This window comes from Drosophila suzukii, chromosome 2R (assembly GCF_043229965.1).
Source record: "Drosophila suzukii chromosome 2R, CBGP_Dsuzu_IsoJpt1.0, whole genome shotgun sequence".
Lineage (NCBI taxonomy): Eukaryota > Metazoa > Arthropoda > Insecta > Diptera > Drosophilidae > Drosophila > Drosophila suzukii.
Window position 1 is genome coordinate 11,518,706 of NC_092081.1, and position 19,686 is coordinate 11,538,391.

At 45.0% G+C, this 19,686-nt stretch overlaps 5 protein-coding genes and 1 non-coding gene across 6 annotated transcripts; 4 read left to right on the plus strand and 2 right to left on the minus strand.

The window, feature by feature from the left end:
• The first annotated feature begins 261 nt into the window (after nt 1-261).
• Nucleotides 262-2,134, plus strand: cuff (cutoff). The gene is made up of 4 exons (XM_017074771.4): nt 262-874; nt 931-1,066; nt 1,128-1,341; nt 1,699-2,134. Exons 1-4 carry the CDS (start codon nt 340-342, stop codon nt 1,957-1,959), a joined length of 1,146 nt encoding a protein of 381 aa, XP_016930260.3. The 5' UTR covers nt 262-339; the 3' UTR covers nt 1,960-2,134.
• ERp60 (disulfide-isomerase A3) lies at nt 2,103-5,747 on the minus strand. Its single transcript, XM_017074770.4, has 4 exons — nt 5,467-5,747; nt 3,524-3,964; nt 3,102-3,215; nt 2,103-3,039 (listed from the first exon to the last, which is right to left on the minus strand). Exons 1-4 carry the CDS (start codon nt 5,613-5,615, stop codon nt 2,274-2,276), a joined length of 1,470 nt encoding a protein of 489 aa, XP_016930259.2. The 5' UTR covers nt 5,616-5,747; the 3' UTR covers nt 2,103-2,273.
• Nucleotides 5,748-7,179: 1,432 nt separating this feature from the next.
• On the plus strand, nt 7,180-10,602 carry eEF1alpha1 (eukaryotic translation elongation factor 1 alpha 1). Its single transcript, XM_017073184.4, has 2 exons — nt 7,180-7,229; nt 8,639-10,602. The coding sequence occupies exon 2, from the start codon at nt 8,659-8,661 to the stop codon at nt 10,048-10,050; it is 1,392 nt and encodes a 463-aa protein (XP_016928673.1). The 5' UTR covers nt 7,180-7,229; nt 8,639-8,658; the 3' UTR covers nt 10,051-10,602.
• Nucleotides 8,165-8,239, plus strand: LOC118877011 (small nucleolar RNA snR61/Z1/Z11). The gene has a single exon (XR_005013948.1). It is a non-coding gene; the product is annotated as a small nucleolar RNA snR61/Z1/Z11 (small nucleolar RNA).
• On the minus strand, nt 10,149-19,103 carry MCPH1 (Microcephalin). Its single transcript, XM_017073183.4, has 9 exons — nt 18,782-19,103; nt 18,365-18,614; nt 17,820-18,041; nt 17,560-17,752; nt 14,132-14,272; nt 13,729-13,820; nt 12,329-13,670; nt 11,823-12,041; nt 10,149-11,759 (listed from the first exon to the last, which is right to left on the minus strand). Exons 1-9 carry the CDS (start codon nt 18,972-18,974, stop codon nt 11,352-11,354), a joined length of 3,060 nt encoding a protein of 1,019 aa, XP_016928672.3. The 5' UTR covers nt 18,975-19,103; the 3' UTR covers nt 10,149-11,351.
• On the plus strand, nt 14,751-16,640 carry Zip48C (Zinc/iron regulated transporter-related protein 48C). The gene is made up of 2 exons (XM_017073185.4): nt 14,751-15,079; nt 15,152-16,640. The coding sequence occupies exon 2, from the start codon at nt 15,198-15,200 to the stop codon at nt 16,224-16,226; it is 1,029 nt and encodes a 342-aa protein (XP_016928674.1). The 5' UTR covers nt 14,751-15,079; nt 15,152-15,197; the 3' UTR covers nt 16,227-16,640.
• Nucleotides 19,104-19,686: the final 583 nt, after the last annotated feature.

Genomic DNA, 19,686 nt, shown 5'->3' on the forward strand with positions numbered 1-19,686 from the left:
CGCCAACCGGCTTATTTTGCTTGGTTTTTGTTGTTGTCTTCTGGAACACAGTGGAACACAGTCACAGTGAAGACTCTCTACAGAAAACAGCTAGTTAAATGAATTTGTTTGTGTTATTATATATATTAACTTGCGCTATAGTATATATACTTTTATTTTATTGATTTGCGCTATAAATGCAGGTTATAAGTTTTTAAGCCTTGCAATTAATGAAGGTAAATTTATTGTGCCCCCACATGGCGTTGCCACATGGCCGAAACAACGGTTCTTCATTCAAGCGCGAACAAAATTTTAGTAGTGATTCTTCTCATCGAAAAGCGTCCCCAAAACGCGACCGAGATGGGTTCCAATTATATAGTATTGAACATCGATGCCCACTCATGGACGGAGGAAGACATGCACCACTTTCCGACGATCAGCAAGCCCATTTCGCATGGTGGGTTTACTTTGACGCCAACCGGTCATTTTGAACGCAATGAGCGAGGAAAACGATTCATTGTGGTGCCGCCGAAACATCAATTTCCGATTTGCCTGCGGGAGAGTGGGCCAGAGGAGCAGGAGAAGATCCCCCAAGTCCATCTGGACAACATGCTCCAGTTTATCGAATCGTCACGGTTCTCCTTCCTCAAGCCGACCAATAACATGCGCGTGGAGCTGAATGCCCAAATAGTGTGCACCAGCGAAGTTCTCGAGCTGATGATGTGCGCTCCCTACGAGAACAAGACGGGATGGTCCCTAGGAGTCTCCCGATACCGCAACACCATGTACATCTGCCGCATGGTCAGCGAGCAAGCCGATGCCTTCGACCACGAACATCTCACGAAGAATTTGCAACAATCCTTAATGAGACAGCTGCACAAACATTGTTTGATTGGTGGGTGGTCTCTAGAGATATCCAGTAATCCATCACGTAACTCTTCCCACTTTTAGAGAACGCCGTAGCGCCTAGGAGCGAGCAATCATATCAAGAACCTGGACGCTTTCATGGTGTCTTCTCCTTCGACTTGAATGGCCAACGAGTGTTATTTGATTCACCAGTGCTGGCTGAGTCAAGTCCCCATGCATTGTAAGTCTTTGCCAGGAGCTACCAAATCCCATTACCTCCTTTAACCATATATGATCTCCAGCAATGGTCCTGCCCAGAACTGGGCAGATCTGCAGATGCGTTTGGTGGTCATGAACCGAATGGACTGGACAACGCACAATCGCACGGAGGCCCTTAAGTGGTGGGCCAAGTGCTTCCTTTTAGGCATCGAAAGCCTTTATATAGCCCAGCGCGATACCAATTCCCTTTTGCACGGCATACAAAAGACTTCTGTTCGGGATTTGTGGAAGGATTGCGTTAGTATAATTTAACTTAAATATTTTTTAAATATGGTTTCGGTCACAAATTTGTAGTTTAATGAAGATCTCTTTCCTTAATTTACTTATAACGTACGGGTAGTCAATATTATAGTAATTGTATTCAAAGTCAAGGTATTGCAGGTTTGAAAGTTTGTTCTAGTGGTTCCCGATTTGGAATCGGTTATTCAGGTTAATGGTGTCGGTGTTGTATTCTCTTATTAAATTGTAAGATACTCATGGTAGAGATACGGACGCAAAGATATCCTACACATTAGAGATTATAGAATAATGATTTGATTTCACAACTTAAAAATCCTGTGGCATTTCCTATAAAACCGCGGTCTTCTTCCACAGGAAAAAGATTGGTCGACCTATGTGTGCGCCAACTTTATGGTACGCCTGCTGGGCTGTATGTCCCAAGTCATGGCACCGATCGACTGTCCCAGCACCGTATACCTATTCAAGTTCGACGCATCACGTGGCAAAGTGGCCTACGCGGCCTACCCAGGACGCAATCAATACACATTTGTGGCCGACTGGTACCGGATGATGCTGGACGAACACATCGAGGACTTGGTTCTGAAAAAACGGGATACACAAATCAAAACGATGTAGCTTACAACATTTTTCAATGACCTAATGAATTTAGATTTAAGGCGGACTGGTTCCGCACCAAGCTTGACTAACACATAAAAAACATTTTTTCTAAGACATATAAAACCCCTCATCATAACAAAGTTGTGCAAATTCGTAACTAATTAAATGAAGATTTAAGTTTATTGCGACATAATCATCAAGTTGTGTTCGTACGCGTTTCATCACTATCAAATAATTTAATACAATTTTTGCTCAAGTATTGTGGAGAATGCATTCGATTTTACAAAAATATGGAAATGCTAGTTGGCGGCCAGTTCAACCCGGCGTGCAGCTTACAGCTCGGTCTTCTTGGGCTTGCCGCTGCGGTCGAAGCCCTTCAGTTCTGTGGTCGCCTCCTTGGCGATGTACTTCAGGAAGTCATCGACCTCGCGACCTCCGTTGTAGCTAACTGGCTTGTTCTTGGCGTCCTTGGGCAGCCAGAACAGTGTGGGGAAGCCGCGCACGTTGAACTCCGGCGGCACATCGTTGGCGGTGGCGTCCATCTTGACGATGGCAACCTCCTCGTCTTGCAGCTTCTCGGCCAGCTCCTCGTAGATGGGGGTCAGCTTCTTGCAGTGACCGCACCATGGGGCGTAGAACTCGATCAGCGTGTCCTTGCCGTTGTTGATCACCAGCTCGTCAAAGTTCTTGGCCACGGCCACCTTGACGGGAGCGTCGTTCGACTCGGGAACAGCCTCACTCTTGATGTACGGCTCCAACTCGTTGGCCAGCAGCTTCTCAACAAAGTCCTGCAGGTTCTCCACGGAGAACTCGTCCTTCAGAGCGTATTTGAGATTCTTTTCATCGCGGGCCAGGACCACGGGCTTGTCGCCAACGAAATCGTAGCCGTACTCATTCAATTCGTGCTGGAAGTCATCCTTGGAGGCGATCGCAAAGTTGATCTGGCCAACGAACTCCTTGGCAACCTTGAGCACACGGTTGCGCCAGTAGTTGGTTCCCTTTGGGTTCTTCTGGTAGTCCACGCTGAAGTAAGCAGTGATCAAGGGGTTCTGGAAGTCCTTGACCGAATCCTGAGTGCGGTGGCCCACAAGACCATGGCTGAAGAGAAGAGTCTTATAAGTAAGTTTTCATTCTGGATGGAATGCCAGGACTCTACTTACAAGTTCTCCTTGACGAAGGTGGTCAGATCGGATTCGGAGCTACCCTCGAACTTAATGGTGGAAGACTCAAACTTGTTGCTCAAATGAGGGGCACGAATCAGCACAATCTTTTCGCTGGAAATTCAAAATAATTGCATTATTTAAAAATTGACTAAAAATTAATTTGTGTCTTATTATTATTATGCTATATTAGAATCAAGAGACAATTTAAAAATAAAGTTAAAAAAAATTAACAATCTTCTGCGATTAAACAACTAAAAACAAATAAAAACTTGTTCTTAAAAGCAATGTTAATTCAAAAAGAAAAAGTAGCTGCAATAAACTCGCACTTAAAGCTATTTATTAACACTTATAAAATATACAAAACGAATAGGCAGCCTTGAAAAAAACGAACTCAGTCTTGAAAACATCCTCCCACTTACGTTTCGCCCTGCTTGTCGAGGACTTCCTGCTCGCTGGAGTGTCCGAAGCGGTACTTCTCGCGGTTCTTGTCGGCGAACTTCAGGAAAACCTTGGCCAGTTTGGAGTCGATGTCGCTGAAGTAACCGAACACAGTGGTGTCCTTGGTGTCCAGGAACTTGGTCAGCTCGGCGACGGTGCGCACGTTCTTGGAGGCTGGGCCCACCTGGGCGCGCATGTACTTGGCAATACCAGCGGCCTCACGTGGTCCATTGTAGTCCTGCGACACTTCGTCTTGGCGGAAGATCTTCAGCGTGGGGTAGCCGCTGACGGAGTATTTGCTGCAGGTCTCCTTGCCAGCTTCCGTGCAGTCAACCTTGGCCAGTTTAATTGGCGGATCGTCGTCCTTCACAAGCTCCGCCGCCTTGGCGTACTCGGGCTTCAATCGCTTGCAGTGGCCGCACCTTGAACAAGAAAAATAACGCTATTAGGACACGTCACTTAAACATTTTCGGAGCACCAGTGTCTAATTCATCATTTGTTATCAAGGCAACGGCAAGACAAGTACCCAAAAAACTAGCTTGTAATTAAAGTTAGGGTGCGGGACCTATCAGCTGCCTTATCACCCTCTCTAACATTAAGTACAAGTGCCCATTAAGCCTACAGAGAAGGAAACGCTTAAATGTTTTGTTTAAAGTAAACGGTTGGGAATACTATTAACGAATCACACTTCTGAAAATTTATAATTTGTTGATGCAATAATTAAGATGGACACATGAAAATGATTCTTAAAAGAATCAAGTACACTCTTCTTGAAACAATCTTGATTAAAGCTGTCGATATATAAGCCAAAATGAACCTTTTAAAAAAGCATGACTCTCTACTAGAAAAAAGACGTTTAAAATATCACCTTTTCACATTATTCGAACCAAATATTAAGTTAAAATTGTGTTAAAATGGTCTCTGTGTATTTATGTGTTAGTACTGATAAGGTTTATGGTGCGGGGATTATATTTCCAGGCTAAAGTAGTTCAACAGCTCTTTTGGGATTTAAAATGCTGGCACGGTGGCCGGCAAAAAAAAAACAAATACTTTACTTGGCAAGTTCATTGCTCGAGTGTGAGTTTATGGTTTCCCCTGATAATTGAAAAACATATTTACTTAAAGCGAGTAAATGTACAAAAAGTTAATGCTTAAAAGATTTAAGAATTACTTAATACGTTATCATCGTTTTATCCAAAGGTGGACATACATATATTAAAGTTTGGTATAACAAAGATTCATTAAATGTGTATATCTTTAAAGGAATACAAAACTGTGTGTGCATTCAATGCGAGATGCCCATATTACTTATCTACAAATGAGCCACATGGAAACTTAAGGTGAGCTCGCGTATTTAATGTATTTTTAGGAAAGTAATTAAACGATTATATATAGATTTGAAACGATTTCTTTGTGAGATAGGATACCCCTTTAAAAGTTACTTTTCAAGATTAAGCAGTAGTATATAGCGGCTATTATCTTATCAGTATGTATACGAAAATGGTGTAACATCTGGCCCAAACTATAGTGGTAGGCGAAGATATAGAGAAGGATGTATTTAAGGAGTAGATGATACCCATCTTCTCACTATCATTATCCGTTTTTTAAGTGAGTCGCGAGAAGTAATTGTATGTACATTGGCACCCCGCTCTTTAAAATGGCCGACAACACACCAATACTGCCTCGTCATCTTTGTGCCTTTCCCTCTCTCGTTTCGTTTCTCGTTCCGTCTTTTTATGCCGGCAATCGCTGACGTGTACTTGGCGATTCCATACGAATGCCGGGGAATCGGAATCGAGAATTGAATTAAGTTGCAGACGCAACAAGCTGATTAGCCACGAATCGCACACGCAACGCATATGGTGTGGCACCCCCTTTGTATGTAGGTGAAGTATAGCCCCCCCTGCCACGCCCACCCACTCACCAGGGGGCGTAGAACATGACCAGCGTAGTCTCATGTTGCTTCAGGGTGCTGGCGAAGTCGTCGTCTCCCAAATCCAGAACGTCCTGTTCCGATCCTGATGAGAGGGCCACAAAGCCCAGGAGTAGCACTCCAGCCAGTCGCCACATCATTTTTGGGGTATTACTTAAAACGATTTCGGTAAATAATTCAAGTTCAACTAGGCCGTCGACCGCCTACTACTACAACAAAAACTTAGGACCGGACCGGTTCGATTTTCTTCAACGATTGACTCTGCTTTTCGTCTCTTTCGCCACGTCGCTTCTTATTCTGCTTCGTGGTGGTGTGGCCAGGCGCCGTTGGGGCGGAAATGCCAAAGGTCATCGAAAGCTTTTATAAATTAAGAGCTTTCATTAAATTAATTAATTAAATAAACAATTTAAAATTATGTGTCTAGCCTAATTGTTATTATTAATATTATTAATTTTAAGCTAAATTAAGGAAAAACTAAAATGTACAATTTCGCATGTACTGGTATTAAATATCTTGCATAGATATGTTGATTTATCTGCACCACGATTAATATTTTCATAATTATTATTAAAATGATTTCGCAAAATTAGGAAAGTGCTGAAAAAGCTTTCCGACTCTTGCAATAAAAAGGTGTGCGCCGGTTACTCATATTTCATTCATAAGACAAGTATTTATAATTGGTGAGTAGAGTAGAAGTGTAAATAGTGTAAATATATAATTTCCCAAAAACATCAGTAAAAAGCGAACAAACAAATTAAAAAAATATAATATTAATAATACCTACAAAGTGCTGCCTTTAATTATACCGTCAACTAAAATAACTATGATTATTTTTTGATTAGTTTTTATACAAAGTGAAAGTAATTAAAAAAATGTTAGCCACAACAAATTGGCTAATTTTGTAATTATATTTTTCTTAGGATGTTAAGAAAATCTATAAATTATACAAATATATTCATTATACTACAAATGACTAATTTGAATAAATCAAACTGGTTTCCACAATGCAGTATTACCGTGTTCCTTCTAGCATGACGCAAAAAAGCCCACGACGTCCACGTTAAGCGTTCGCGTCCAAGTACCTCTTGCGTCCTCAACGCGCTTTCTTGCCCAAAATATTAACATCCAATGAGAATTTAAAAAATAGTTGAACTGGCTTTATTGTCTAATATTTATAAAAATACTTTGAATTAGACTGTGATTTTTTAAAATTATTCTAATATTGAATAATAGTAACAATAATAATAAATAAAATATATATCAAATATTTATTATTGAAAAACAGTGACTACATTTTTCATTTAGGCAAAAAATTATGCATGTTGAATTTCTCGTCAGATTTTGAAACAGACCTGCCTATTGGTAGCTGTCCTCATAAGGAGCTTGCAAAATAAAAAACTCAGTAGACCTTTGGAAATAAATGTCTCAATCAACTGCTATTTACTATCTTTGATAAAAATAAATACCAGTCAATAATTTTTATATCAAACTGGCTACAAAATATAGTTCTCGGAGACCTTTTTCAATTGTCGCGCCCACGGACGCACTCAGTGGAGGCACCGTGCGCACCCAGTGGAAACGCCACAGTGGAGACACTGTCCTCGCGATAGTATCGCCGGTTTGACAGCTGCGCAGCGCGGTCACACCGCGTGTCAAACGAGGCTTCCTGCGCTGAGCCCTGCCGAACACTCGTTCACTTTGTTCGAATCCGTCGCCGCTTAGACTTCGTGATTTCTCATTCAGCTTATTCGAGAGTAAGTTCCACCAGTGAGACTATAATTAAGTGAATTCTGCACCGGGACTGCAGCCAGCGAACAATTAATAAACAAATATGCATTTTGGACGCCGATTTTGTGCATATTTTGTGGTGTTTCTGTGTGTGTGGTGTGCCGATGCTGGAGATAACCTCTAACGGCGTTTTTCCCAAAGTGAAAGGTGGCCATCGAATTGAGGCGAAAAGCAAACACGTGGCAGTCTGCAAAGGCGAAAAATTTAAACTCGCGTGGCTTCTTTTACTGGCCCAGCATTTGCTTATTCATTTTCCAGTTTTCCGAGCCGCATTTTCGCCCTGCAATATGGTGCAATTAGTGTGCAATTAATATGCCACGCCCACGCCGCTCGCAGAGGTCATCCACCAGATGTGCCAATTAACACGTGAAAAACGTGGTTCTTTTTGCCTTTGTCTTTCATTCTTAGATTTTCATTTTCTATCTATGCGGCATGGAATTTCAAAATGGCGACTCGGTATGAGTCAAGTATAAAAAAAAAGAATAGAAAAAACCTCTCCTAGCAACACGCGCAGAATGTGCTTTTTCGGGTTTCCAGCCCATTAACATAGCTGGTGAAATTGCATTTCCCAGCGATTTGCTAATTGATTTTACTCAATATGGCTGCCGTTGCACTTTAAATTTTTGATTAAATCGTTTTTCTCTCCCTCTCTCTTCCTTTTTCATTTCCAATTTCCAATTGTGCCACCGCGGCGAGATCGCTTGCCCTTGTATAAGTCACACACACTCATGCCCAGCCGCCATTTTGCTCGCCTCACCTCTCTCTTTCATTTTCCTCCGGCCGGCAACAGCGTCACGCTCACACACACACACACGCAGAGACAGGCACACACGCGCAAGCAGATAAGCACATGTGTATTTGCGAATTAAATTTGCTGGAATTTTCCTTTGGACTCTTCGATTTAATATGATGATTAACATTCAGTTCTGCTACTGAAGAAATTTGACGATAACAAAAATACCAAAATCACTGATAAAATCGAGTTTCCATAAGGAATATATTTTTTTGCACGCTTTTATTCCTCTTTGTATTTGCGCCCCCTCTCTTTTACCCACACCCATACATGCGGGCACTCAACCTAACCTCAAAAAACACGTTTTGTACGTCGGTCGGAGTTTGAGGTTATGTTGAGTTTTTGGGCATGCAAACGAAAGTCGAAAGTACGCAAAGGGAATGAGAAAATGTTTTACCCACTAATAAAGTAGTTGATAAATAAGTACTTGTAAACCCACCGAATGCTAACGAATTGTTTTACCCTTTGTTTATTCCAACCTCTTGCTCGCCAACCCACCGAATCCTGCAACCTTCCAATGTTCCAACGTAACCAACATATTTCCAACACTCGAACACACGCACACCCATCGTGTAACAACAGCCATCGTGTAATCATCCAATATGGGCAAGGAAAAGATTCACATCAACATTGTCGTGATCGGACACGTCGATTCCGGTAAGTCGACCACCACCGGACACTTGATCTACAAGTGCGGTGGTATCGACAAGCGTACCATCGAGAAGTTCGAGAAGGAGGCCCAGGAGATGGGCAAGGGCTCCTTCAAGTACGCCTGGGTTTTGGATAAGTTGAAGGCCGAGCGCGAGCGTGGTATCACCATCGATATCGCCCTGTGGAAGTTCGAGACTGCCAAGTACTACGTGACCATCATTGATGCCCCCGGACACAGGGATTTCATCAAGAACATGATCACTGGTACCTCGCAGGCCGATTGCGCCGTGCTGATTGTGGCCGCCGGAACCGGAGAATTCGAGGCCGGTATCTCGAAGAACGGCCAGACCCGCGAGCACGCCCTGCTCGCCTTCACCCTGGGTGTGAAGCAGCTGATCGTTGGTGTCAACAAGATGGACTCGTCCGAGCCACCATACAGCGAGGCCCGTTATGAGGAAATCAAGAAGGAGGTCTCCTCGTACATCAAGAAGATCGGTTACAACCCGGCCGCCGTTGCTTTCGTGCCCATCTCTGGATGGCACGGCGACAACATGTTGGAACCCTCCAACAACATGGACTGGTTCAAGGGATGGAAGGTTGAGCGCAAGGAGGGTAACGCCGACGGCAAGACTCTGATCGATGCCCTCGATGCTATCCTGCCCCCAGCCCGTCCCACCGACAAGGCCCTGCGTCTGCCCCTGCAGGATGTGTACAAAATTGGCGGTATTGGAACAGTACCCGTGGGCCGTGTGGAGACCGGTGTGCTGAAGCCCGGTACCGTTGTGGTCTTCGCCCCAGCCAACATCACCACTGAGGTTAAGTCCGTGGAGATGCACCACGAGTCCCTTGTGGAGGCCGTTCCCGGAGACAACGTTGGCTTCAACGTCAAGAACGTGTCCGTGAAGGAGCTGCGTCGTGGCTACGTTGCCGGTGACTCCAAGGCTAACCCCCCCAAGGGCGCCGCCGACTTCACCGCCCAGGTCATCGTGCTGAACCACCCCGGCCAGATCGCCAACGGCTACACCCCCGTGCTGGATTGCCACACCGCTCACATTGCTTGCAAGTTCGCTGAGATCAAGGAGAAGGTCGACCGTCGTTCCGGCAAGACCACCGAGGAGAACCCCAAGTTCATCAAGTCTGGCGATGCTGCCATCGTCAACCTGGTGCCCTCCAAGCCCCTGTGCGTGGAGTCCTTCCAGGAGTTCCCCCCTCTGGGTCGTTTCGCTGTGCGTGACATGAGGCAGACCGTGGCTGTCGGTGTCATCAAGGCTGTCAACTTCAAGGATGCTTCCGGTGGCAAGGTCACCAAGGCCGCCGAGAAGGCCACCAAGGGCAAGAAGTAGCTGGTTTGCACCCACTCAACAAGCAGCAGCAAGCAAGTAACCAACATCATGATGCAGCCAACCACACCACTCAACAATAACAGCAACAACAGCAGCAGTGAGCACAATAGTAGTCCAACACCAACACCTGTCCTGCGCAAGATGACCGATAAGATGATGTTCCAGCAGAAGCAAAAGTTTAATTTCTTCCATCGAAAGGAATTTCGACGGATACGAATGTTAAATGCAGTCGACGCCGCCTAAAATGGGAAACGGTGGATCCCAAGGATGAGTGCAAACTGGGAAAAAACACATGCATTTATGCATCCACTCCTCCTCCATCTCCCCGTCGATCTTTAGTTTACTACATATGATATGATAAGGAGTTGACTTCGTTATGGTATCATATATAGATATCCTCTGTAGCATTTATATCGTTTAAATTAACCTTTTTAATTTGATATGTATCATTTATCTTACCCAACTTTTGCACACACTACTTTGTACACAAGAAAAGAACCAGAATAGAAGCGATAACTTTATTTACAAAAAAATAAAAACCCTATTTTTGTATTTATTTTGTTTTTACCAACCCAGCCACTAAAGCACCATCTTTTTGGTTGTTGCCTTTTGATTTTCAGCGCTATGATCACTTACAAGCCCAAGTTCAACTTATCGTCGATGCCACAAAGTACAAACATGAGCTAGTTGAAGAGTACAACATTTAAATCTGACAACAAATACCTCAATCGTTTAAATAAAGCGAGCATTTGCAACTGAAGGAATTTTAAAATGTTTTATTGGGGTGGTTTAAGGTTAAATTTAAAATGTTGTTGGCCAATAAACATTTATTTAAGAAAAAAAAGGGAAATGGAAAATAATAGTTACATAAAAGTACAACTATAAAAATTAACTTAGTAATAGGCACGTATTTACAAAAATAAAAGTTTGTTAGCAGTTGTATATATTGATACAAATGCTGTATCATTGTGGAATTCAGTTCTTGTTTATATTGCATCAGTTTCATTAAAATTTAGTGGTTGTACACATATGTACAACATAGGCAGCCGGAAATAATGTTTGTTTTTTATTGATTAACCTTCGGGTATTTTATTTATTTAAATACATTTTGAATAAAATCAGTTGTTTATCTCTGCCAATTCTAAAAAAACCATCAACTAAACATCCTTAAAAATATTAAAATCAGTCGAATTAGACTAAAAGTACATACTAAAATAGAACTATATTTACATATGCGTATTTGGAAAGTTTGGCAACAAAAAGGTGAACAGATGTGGAAAATAGAGAACACCCGCCGATCTTTACTTGTCCAGCACCAATGGTGGATCCACGTAGTCGTGTTGACGCCCATGCAATTGCGTATCCTCATCGAGCTCCCTGGGATCCTCGTATCGGATACCTGCAGCCGTGATAATGGCGCTCTTCATAAGATATCTGCCGAACTTCTGGATCTGCATGTTGGTGATGCTGTCTAGCACCCAGAAGGGATCCAGGTAGACGCGGTCGTCCTCGGCGCGCCGCTTATCCCCGATGATGTACTTGGCCTTGAAGCGGTTCTCGGTCAGAGTGGCGCCGCCCAGCAGGAGCAGCTCCTTCATGTTGTTGAACTGCACCGGTCGGCAGAGGGATGACACATAGAAGGGCTCCATGAAGCGGAACAACTCACACTGGTAGTGGACACCGAAAGCCTGCCTTTCAGTGCGGCAAATCTGTGGGGATTAGAAATAGGAATAAGGTGATTATGTAGCCAATGGTAGGAGCATATAACTCACCTCTATGGCCCGTGAAAATCTGGTCAGTTCGAAGGGCTCTTCAGCGATCCACTTGCCGGCTCGAATCGATGCCAGAACCCACTGATAGCTAACGATCCAGACTCCGCGCATCAGGCCGCGCAAGAGATTGAGGGTTCGACGCGGCTCCAGGCTAACCAGGTGGGTGGTGCGCTGGGTCACGGTCGGATCCAGCCGCATGCCGCGTAACTTGCGCAGGGCCTGGGATTGAAGGCGGTTTGCGATTAGGATTTATGACCGCCACGGATATTATTTATTCAATTGAGCGGGAGGCTTTACAAATGAGGGACTGCTCTACCAATCTACCGAGTGTTGTTTATGCTTAATCAATAATTAATATGGGCCATTAACGAGTTGCGAATATGCTAATTTACAAACTAGTACGGTTTACTAACTAATCCATTACTGGAGTTTGGGGCTCGGACTACAATGGTTACAATCGGATGGTGTTGTGGGTGGTGTACTGGTCACTCCGTTGTGCTACCAACCTTGTGGATGACCTGGATCTGCTCCTGGTGCATGTTGGTGTGCACTAGAGTGCGAATGCGTGAGCGTTGTTTGCCCTTGGGCTTGTCGCCTTCCTCCTCTGCGACTGATATGGAATCCTCTAAATCTGGAACGCCGCTCTTTTTGGGATCCTCTTCCTGTGCTGTTGTTATAGTTTTGGGAATAGGAGCCGGAACACACACCTCCAAAGAGGACGACTTGGCCGGAGTGGCTAGCGAACGACGACGCTTCTGCACGGAGCTCGAGGAGCTAGAAATGCTAAGGCGACTTTTCCTACTGCTTTTGGGTGGTGATATGACCACCTCATCATTTGGATTGAAAAGGCGTCGCCTTTTGGGCTCTTGCGGTGCGATTGCCTCCGCCTGCGGTGGTTCTGGCTCCGAAACTATGCGACACTGGCCCAACTCGGCCTCATTGGCCAAAGCTAGAGATCTGCGATGCGACTGGTTAATCCTTTCGATGCTCTCGTTAATCACCTCCATGTCCAGGTTGAAGATGGTGCGCCTGCGATTCCCTGTAGACTGACCGATCGGCAGTCGTGTGGAGCTGAACAGCGGCGTTAGTGGCTCCTCCATGATGGAGTTCGATGTCTGAGTAGTGACGTTGTTGAGCGATTGTCTACGTAGAAGCACGTTTTCATCCCTGAGCTCGGAGCTGGATGTGGCCACGCTGCGACGCCGAGAAGCACTTATGTCCATCCATTCGGAGGCATAGAGAGTACCCCGCCTATCTGCTTTGTGGGAAGCTTCCGCCTCCATTGCGGTAATCTCTATTGACTGCACAACACAATCCGTTTGGTTGGTTGTCTTGTCCTCCATCATAACTACAGAATTCCTGTTCTCTTCAATGGGAGCCAGCTCCTCGGTTATGGTCTGAATGGTTTGCTTCTGGGCTGTTTCCTCTGGCTGTTTGGCAGCCCCCAGCAACGAGCTCCTGCGTCGAGTCATCCTGGGCTCCATAGCTGCGGCTGGAGCTGGAGCAGCTTCCTGTATAGGCGTGGACGCCAAGCCAACGTGGAGCGAGCTCCTGCGGCGGGTCATTCTGGGTTCCGTAGCAACGGGACTGCTGATTTCCGCCACGCAGCTTCGACGACGACTAGTGCGCACTGGAGGGGTCATCACCGGCGGTGGATCCACCGTACTCCGACGTGGTCGCGGCGTGCTTGATGGTTTCGGCTGGGGGGTATTGCTGGCCGACTTCTCACCAAATTGCAGGCTCTTTTGGGCCTGCACTTTTTCGGCCGCAGCGTCTCCACTGCCATTGCTTCCCTTCGGCTGCGAAGCCGGCACTGCGGGCAAGGGGGTATAGCAGCCACTGCTTATCCTATTTTGAAAGATAGTTGAAAACAGTTTTGCTTTAAAAATATCAATTAAAGACTCACCTGTTAAGTAGCTTGGTGGCAGGCGACTCGATTACCTCATCATCAGAAGCTTTGTTGTGGTTCAGGGCCCTAAAGAAGCGGCTGATGTCATTCTGGAAGGAGAAAATGTAAGTTTTAAACCATAATCAATAATGTTTTCAATTTACATTTCAGTGATTCAAAAATATTTTTAATCATTTTGTATTTACTAAAAAATGTACGTTTGTAATAAATTATTGTATGGTCATTAATACTTGTATGGAATTATTGACTCATAATTATGATATATTAGGAATAGAAAGACGTTAAAGACGTATTTGGTTGTTGAAATGGGAATCGGTTTTATCCTACGCAAACAAGGTGAAATACATATATTCTTTCAGAACTCGATTGATATTAAATTAAACAGGGTTCCTTGACTTACCTTTGGTGTGGTGGTTGGAGTTCCCGGTTGGGCTCGCTTGTTGGCCGATCCTGGCTCATTGTCCCTGGAGGATGTGGGTGTTCCCTGGCGCTTTCGTGGTTTTTGACTCAACTCCGAATCTGGCTGCATGAACTTAACGCGCTGCAATTGCAAAATTTTAAAGACTTGGTAAATAAAAGTTGGCTTAGGAGGTCTAATTGTGGTGAGCAGCCCATGCCCTTTGGTGGTATATTGTTGATGCTGCGGATGCTGCCCACTTTTTGCCCGACTCTGTCAGTCATGTTGACTAGAAAACACTGTTTTATTTGTTTATAACTACGTGATAACCGGCCCGTTGTTTAAATAAAAAACGTTCTTATCAGGAGTAAGACCAAAATGGCTGCCTGTTGGGATGGATTTCCTACCAAACAGTAATCGATAGTAATGACTTATGCTAAGACAAGGAGGTATTTAAATAATATTTAATTGTTAAATGAGCTCCCAAATAACGTTTTAATAATAACGTTTTAAATTTGAAAAGTGCGCCTAGGGGGTGCCATCCCTAGCACTTTCCGTTAATCGATATACGCCAGCGATAACACTATCGATAGCCGGGGCAAGCGGCCAACAGCCCTATAAAAATTGCTTTTTGTGGGGCTGTCAGCTCAGTCAGCGGCTCATTCATCACTTTCCGTCGCGCTCCAGTAGAACTAGTACTCTAGACTTTTATCAAAACCGACAGTATTACACGCCACCCCCCGTAAATTCCCTCCCAATCACAAGAAAACTCTTTGGCATTCCACAAACACAACGAACAGAAGACGATAAGCAACAAGTGTTCCGGAGATTCCCTTGAAAAACACAGAACTCAAAACTCCATCGAAACCTACACAATTCCAGTTGTTTTGTTTACCCTGCAATCAGTGCCCAAGAACGTGGCACATTTCCAACTGCGAGTAAACAATCGAGGTACGACAATTAAAAAAAAAAACTTGTTCTGTCCGCACACGCGAATAAATCTTGGGAACAATTCTATACCAGCCGGTGACGAGTACGGAGGAGCACCAGCAGTAGCCCTCAAGACAAGATGATTCCCGGCTATGGACCCGTGACGCAGGCCCTGCTGGGCACCCTGCTCACCTGGGGACTCACGGCCGCCGGCGCCGCTCTGGTGATCTTCGTCCGGGGCAACCAGCGGAGGTCCCTGGACGCCGCCCTGGGATTCGCAGCTGGCGTGATGATAGCAGCCTCCTTCTGGTCACTCCTCAAGCCGGCCATTGAGATGGCCGAGAGTTCCCACTTGTATGGAGTCTATGCCTTTTTGCCCGTTTCCGGGGGCTTCCTCCTGGGTTCCATCTTCGTCTATGGCTGCGACAAGCTGATGTCCTACTTGGGCCTTAACAGCACTAACATGATGATCCAGATGACGCAGTCCAAGGACAAGGCGGACATAGCCATCGAGGACTCGAAGCGCAATGGAGGCGGTGCCTCTGATCGGTTGGCTTCCAAGAGCCTGGACAGCTTCTCGGACTGCCTGAGTGTGCAGCACAGCGGGGAGTCGAGGCGCCGCAAGAAGGGCGCCAGCATCAACGAGATGGAGCAGTGCACCTACACTACGCCCGAGGAGCAGCAGCGTGCGGAGGAGGCCCTGTCCCAGTGGAAGAGGATAATGCTCTTGGTCGTGGCCATCACTGTGCACAATATACCCGAGGGACTGGCTGTGGGCGTGAGCTTTGGTGCCATCGGAACGACTAACTCATCGACATTCGAGAGTGCCCGCAATCTGGCCATTGGCATCGGCATTCAGAACTTCCCCGAGGGACTGGCCGTCAGCTTGCCCCTGCATGCCGCAGGATTCAGCGTGAAGCGGGCTCTGTGGTACGGACAACTGTCCGGTATGGTGGAGCCCATATTTGGCGTGCTGGGCGCCGTGGCCGTAACCTTCGCCAACCTAATTCTGCCTTACGCCCTGTCCTTTGCGGCCGGAGCCATGATCTACATTGTGTCGGACGACATTCTGCCCGAGGCACATGCTAGTGGCAATGGAACGATCGCCACATGGGGCACAGTGTCTGGATTCCTGATAATGATGTGTCTGGAGGTGGCGCTGTCGTGAGCAACCACCGGCCTCTGCCATCGACCGCCTTGCAGAACTCGTAAGCTAGTGTAAAACTCAAAGATTCCATTGTACTTAACGCGAACTTCTGCTGGCTTGTAAATAGTTGCGGGCTTTGTACAAATCTCAGAATCAGCCCCAACCAACGAGAATCTAATAATCTAACGTAGAGTGTAAGTTTTTGTAAAAAAGAAACTTGACAACTGGTGATGCCGCAGTGGCATCCGTGCAATTGTGTATCTGTGCAATGTAGTACATTCCCAGCGAGTTATGTAAATGAACCGAAGCGTTCTCGGAAAGATTGTAAACAGACGTGCATGTGAATTAGGTTTTAAGTTGTCACCGGCGTCCAGTGGCTTGTGTCTTTTTAAACTGTCTAATGTTTAAGCAATAAAACGAAGCGCATTCAAATCATCTCTCGACTACGACCGCTGGTACAGCTAGCTGGCCTCGTCCGGACGACTTCCTGGCCGTCGCCGAGCCCTACGATAGCTGATAAGAGCAAGTAAATTCAATTAGATAACACGGAGAGCCAACAACACAACTGGTTGACTCTCTGTCAGCGAGTGATAGGTGATAAGAATCTGTCCAGTGTAAAGAGTTCCCAATATTGCGCGTATTCCGTGTTTGAGATACGTGCAATTTCAGACGGCCCGCGACCCTGCGTTTTGTGCTCGCCATTTTCTGGATTAACTAATCATTTCTGATATGTACGTACTCGCCCAAATGACGCGGCCCACAGTCCACCAACTGTGATCATGGTCATCAGCAAAAGTGGTCGATAAGACCATTTGGTAGCTATCTGTTGTAGAATTTCCAAACCTGTACTTAATAGTGGTTTATGCCCGCCATAAAACATTAAACAGCGCGACCCTCAATGACCCATTAGTTGGGGCCATATCTCAAGTAGAGTACATGCTTCTGTTAATTGATAATGCCATCGATTAAACTAATTAAAGGCTTTCTCAATTTCCTTTACCTCTCTTGCGAAAAAAACATTTGCTAATTTCAGTCTGCAACTCAAGTGGAGTTGAAGAATTCGTACCTGTACATTGTTATCATCAAAGAGGTGATAAAGCTTTTGAAAACATTGTTAACAAATTTGAATGATAGGAATATGAAAAGATGTAGGAGCACTTTGATAAGTCAAGTTATAGCTTCTTTATCAATTTTTGCCATCTTCCGTTCCGTACATTGTCGTAAACTATAGATAAGGTTAAAGACCTTATCCGAAAAAAAATCAAGAGAATCGTCTGGAGACAAGGAAAACGCGTTCTTAAATATAAAAACCCAATTTAAGAAACACCCCCAAAATCAAGCATTCTCTACTTACCGGTATTTTTCCAAAGAGCTCTGGAAACTCGTACATCCGTATGTTGCTTATGGGAAACTTGCTGGGATCACATATTTTGCGCTGCACCTTGCAGGCCTCAATCCAAAGAATCGATACGACTGGTATTTTCCACTCGGCGGCTTTTTTATAAGTTGAGAGCAGACCATCCTTGAAGACAACATGTGTGGTGGTGCTATAAACCGAAAGAAAACGTTTTTGAAGAGAGGTTCGAGTATAATTGTTGTTAACTCTCAACTTACCGTGTCAAACGATTATTGACCTGAGCTCCCATCTTGGCAATAATAGTTTTTACGCCCTCGGATCGATTATCGTTGCCGGTTCGCACCTCCACGTAGACAACTATGTCCTTGAGCAACTCGGGCAGGGTGAGCGGCTCCTGGGGATTGCGTTCTTCCATCGTAATGATGCTCTGTTCGGCCTGGGGCACATCGAAGGTGTTGTACGCTGACTTAGTGGGGCTCCTGAATGAAACGGTTGGCATATAATTATAGTTTAATATAGTTTTTAGGCAAGATATACTTAGAACGTCAACAAATTCAAATTTTTCGTTAAACAATAAAGGTCTTAGTGTCGTAGTTTGTCAACAGACCTTAGTACTTAAGTGAAGAATGCCGAAGCAAAGAGAGATTTGGTAAAGGAGTACTTTGAAACATACCATAATAAAGAACCTTACTTAGGTGTCAGTTGTAATCTAGACATTTTAATGCACTAATGCAAGATGGCACTGGGACACTATACACTATAGAGATTAAATGGGTCTTTTAAAAACCTTTCTAGAGCTTACTTTAAGGCACGAATGGCGCGCAGACGTAGGGCAGCATTGGGGCTGTTGAGATCTTGTTGCAGGCGCGCCCACTGCCCCTCCTGCCTGGTGGGCGTGGCTGTTCCGTTCGCAGGCGCTGCTGGAGCTGCTCCCGATCCTGCCGCCTCGTCCTGATGGGGATCCCTCTGGAACTCTGAGCGGTGCTGGCTGATCGCCTTGGAGACGGCTAGGGCCGGGTTAAGCATCAGCCTATCCTTGGCCACCTGGTCATCTAGCAAAAGAGAACGCAGCTTGTTAGCGATGTTAGGGTCATTTCTCCACATGTTGATCTGATATTTCTGTACTGTTTTCTACAACTACAAATTTTGGGGTTAGCTACGCATCCGGAATTAAAACTACTGGGTTGTTAGAACTCTAAAAATGGAATGCACAGCCAACCTGCCGGGGCCTGAGATTGAGATTTGGCAGTCAGGGTCGTCGGCTTGGACCTGGAGTCCCCCAGATTTGAATCCTGCAACGGCCGGCGGATGGGTGACGCCGCTGTTTTCTTGGCGGCGACGGAGGAACTGGCCACGATCGAGCCATAGGTCTTCGTCTTCCACGTGGGATTGCGCAGCAGAAACTTGTCCATGGTCCCGGGCTAGGTGCTCCGCACTCTCCCGCTCTATATTGCACTTAATTTCGGTCGCAAAACTCTGCAAAAGACGCGCCAATATTTTCCTAGTCCAAACCTGCACACAAATTAGAGATGTGAAAAACATATGAAACGATCAATGTATCGATAATTGGGCCACACATTATTCAAGTATGACCATTTTTGGCCACGACATTCTCGCGGATCGGTTATCGATCTAAAACAATCGATAAGTGTAAGTACTCGATTTTAAACGTTAACGTAATACGTTAGCGCGGGTCGATTTGACTGGGTCCAAAAAAAAGGAAAAATTTAATAAATTACAAGGATGGCTATGTCCTAAAATCGGTGGTAAAATATTCTAGAACTCCCGAAGACTCCATAAGAAAACAAAAAGAAATGCCGTACTAAACAGTTGAACGGGAAAATGACCAAGAAATAAACGAAAATGGAATATTTATTGACAATTGGTGGTACGAAAGATCTTTTTGGAGGTATACCTCTTTGTTAAGGTATTCTACTTAAATTTAAATAATATACAAATATTTTAATTTCAGTAAGCTCACATAAAAGTACTTCAAAGATGGAAAATAAACCTTTTGATCTTGGAGTTCATTGTGCAGAATTTCGTAACCACAGGATTTAGCAAATTTTGCTGAAATGATGATTAGGCCCAAGTCCATGTGAACTAAGGCTGTTAATGAATTCG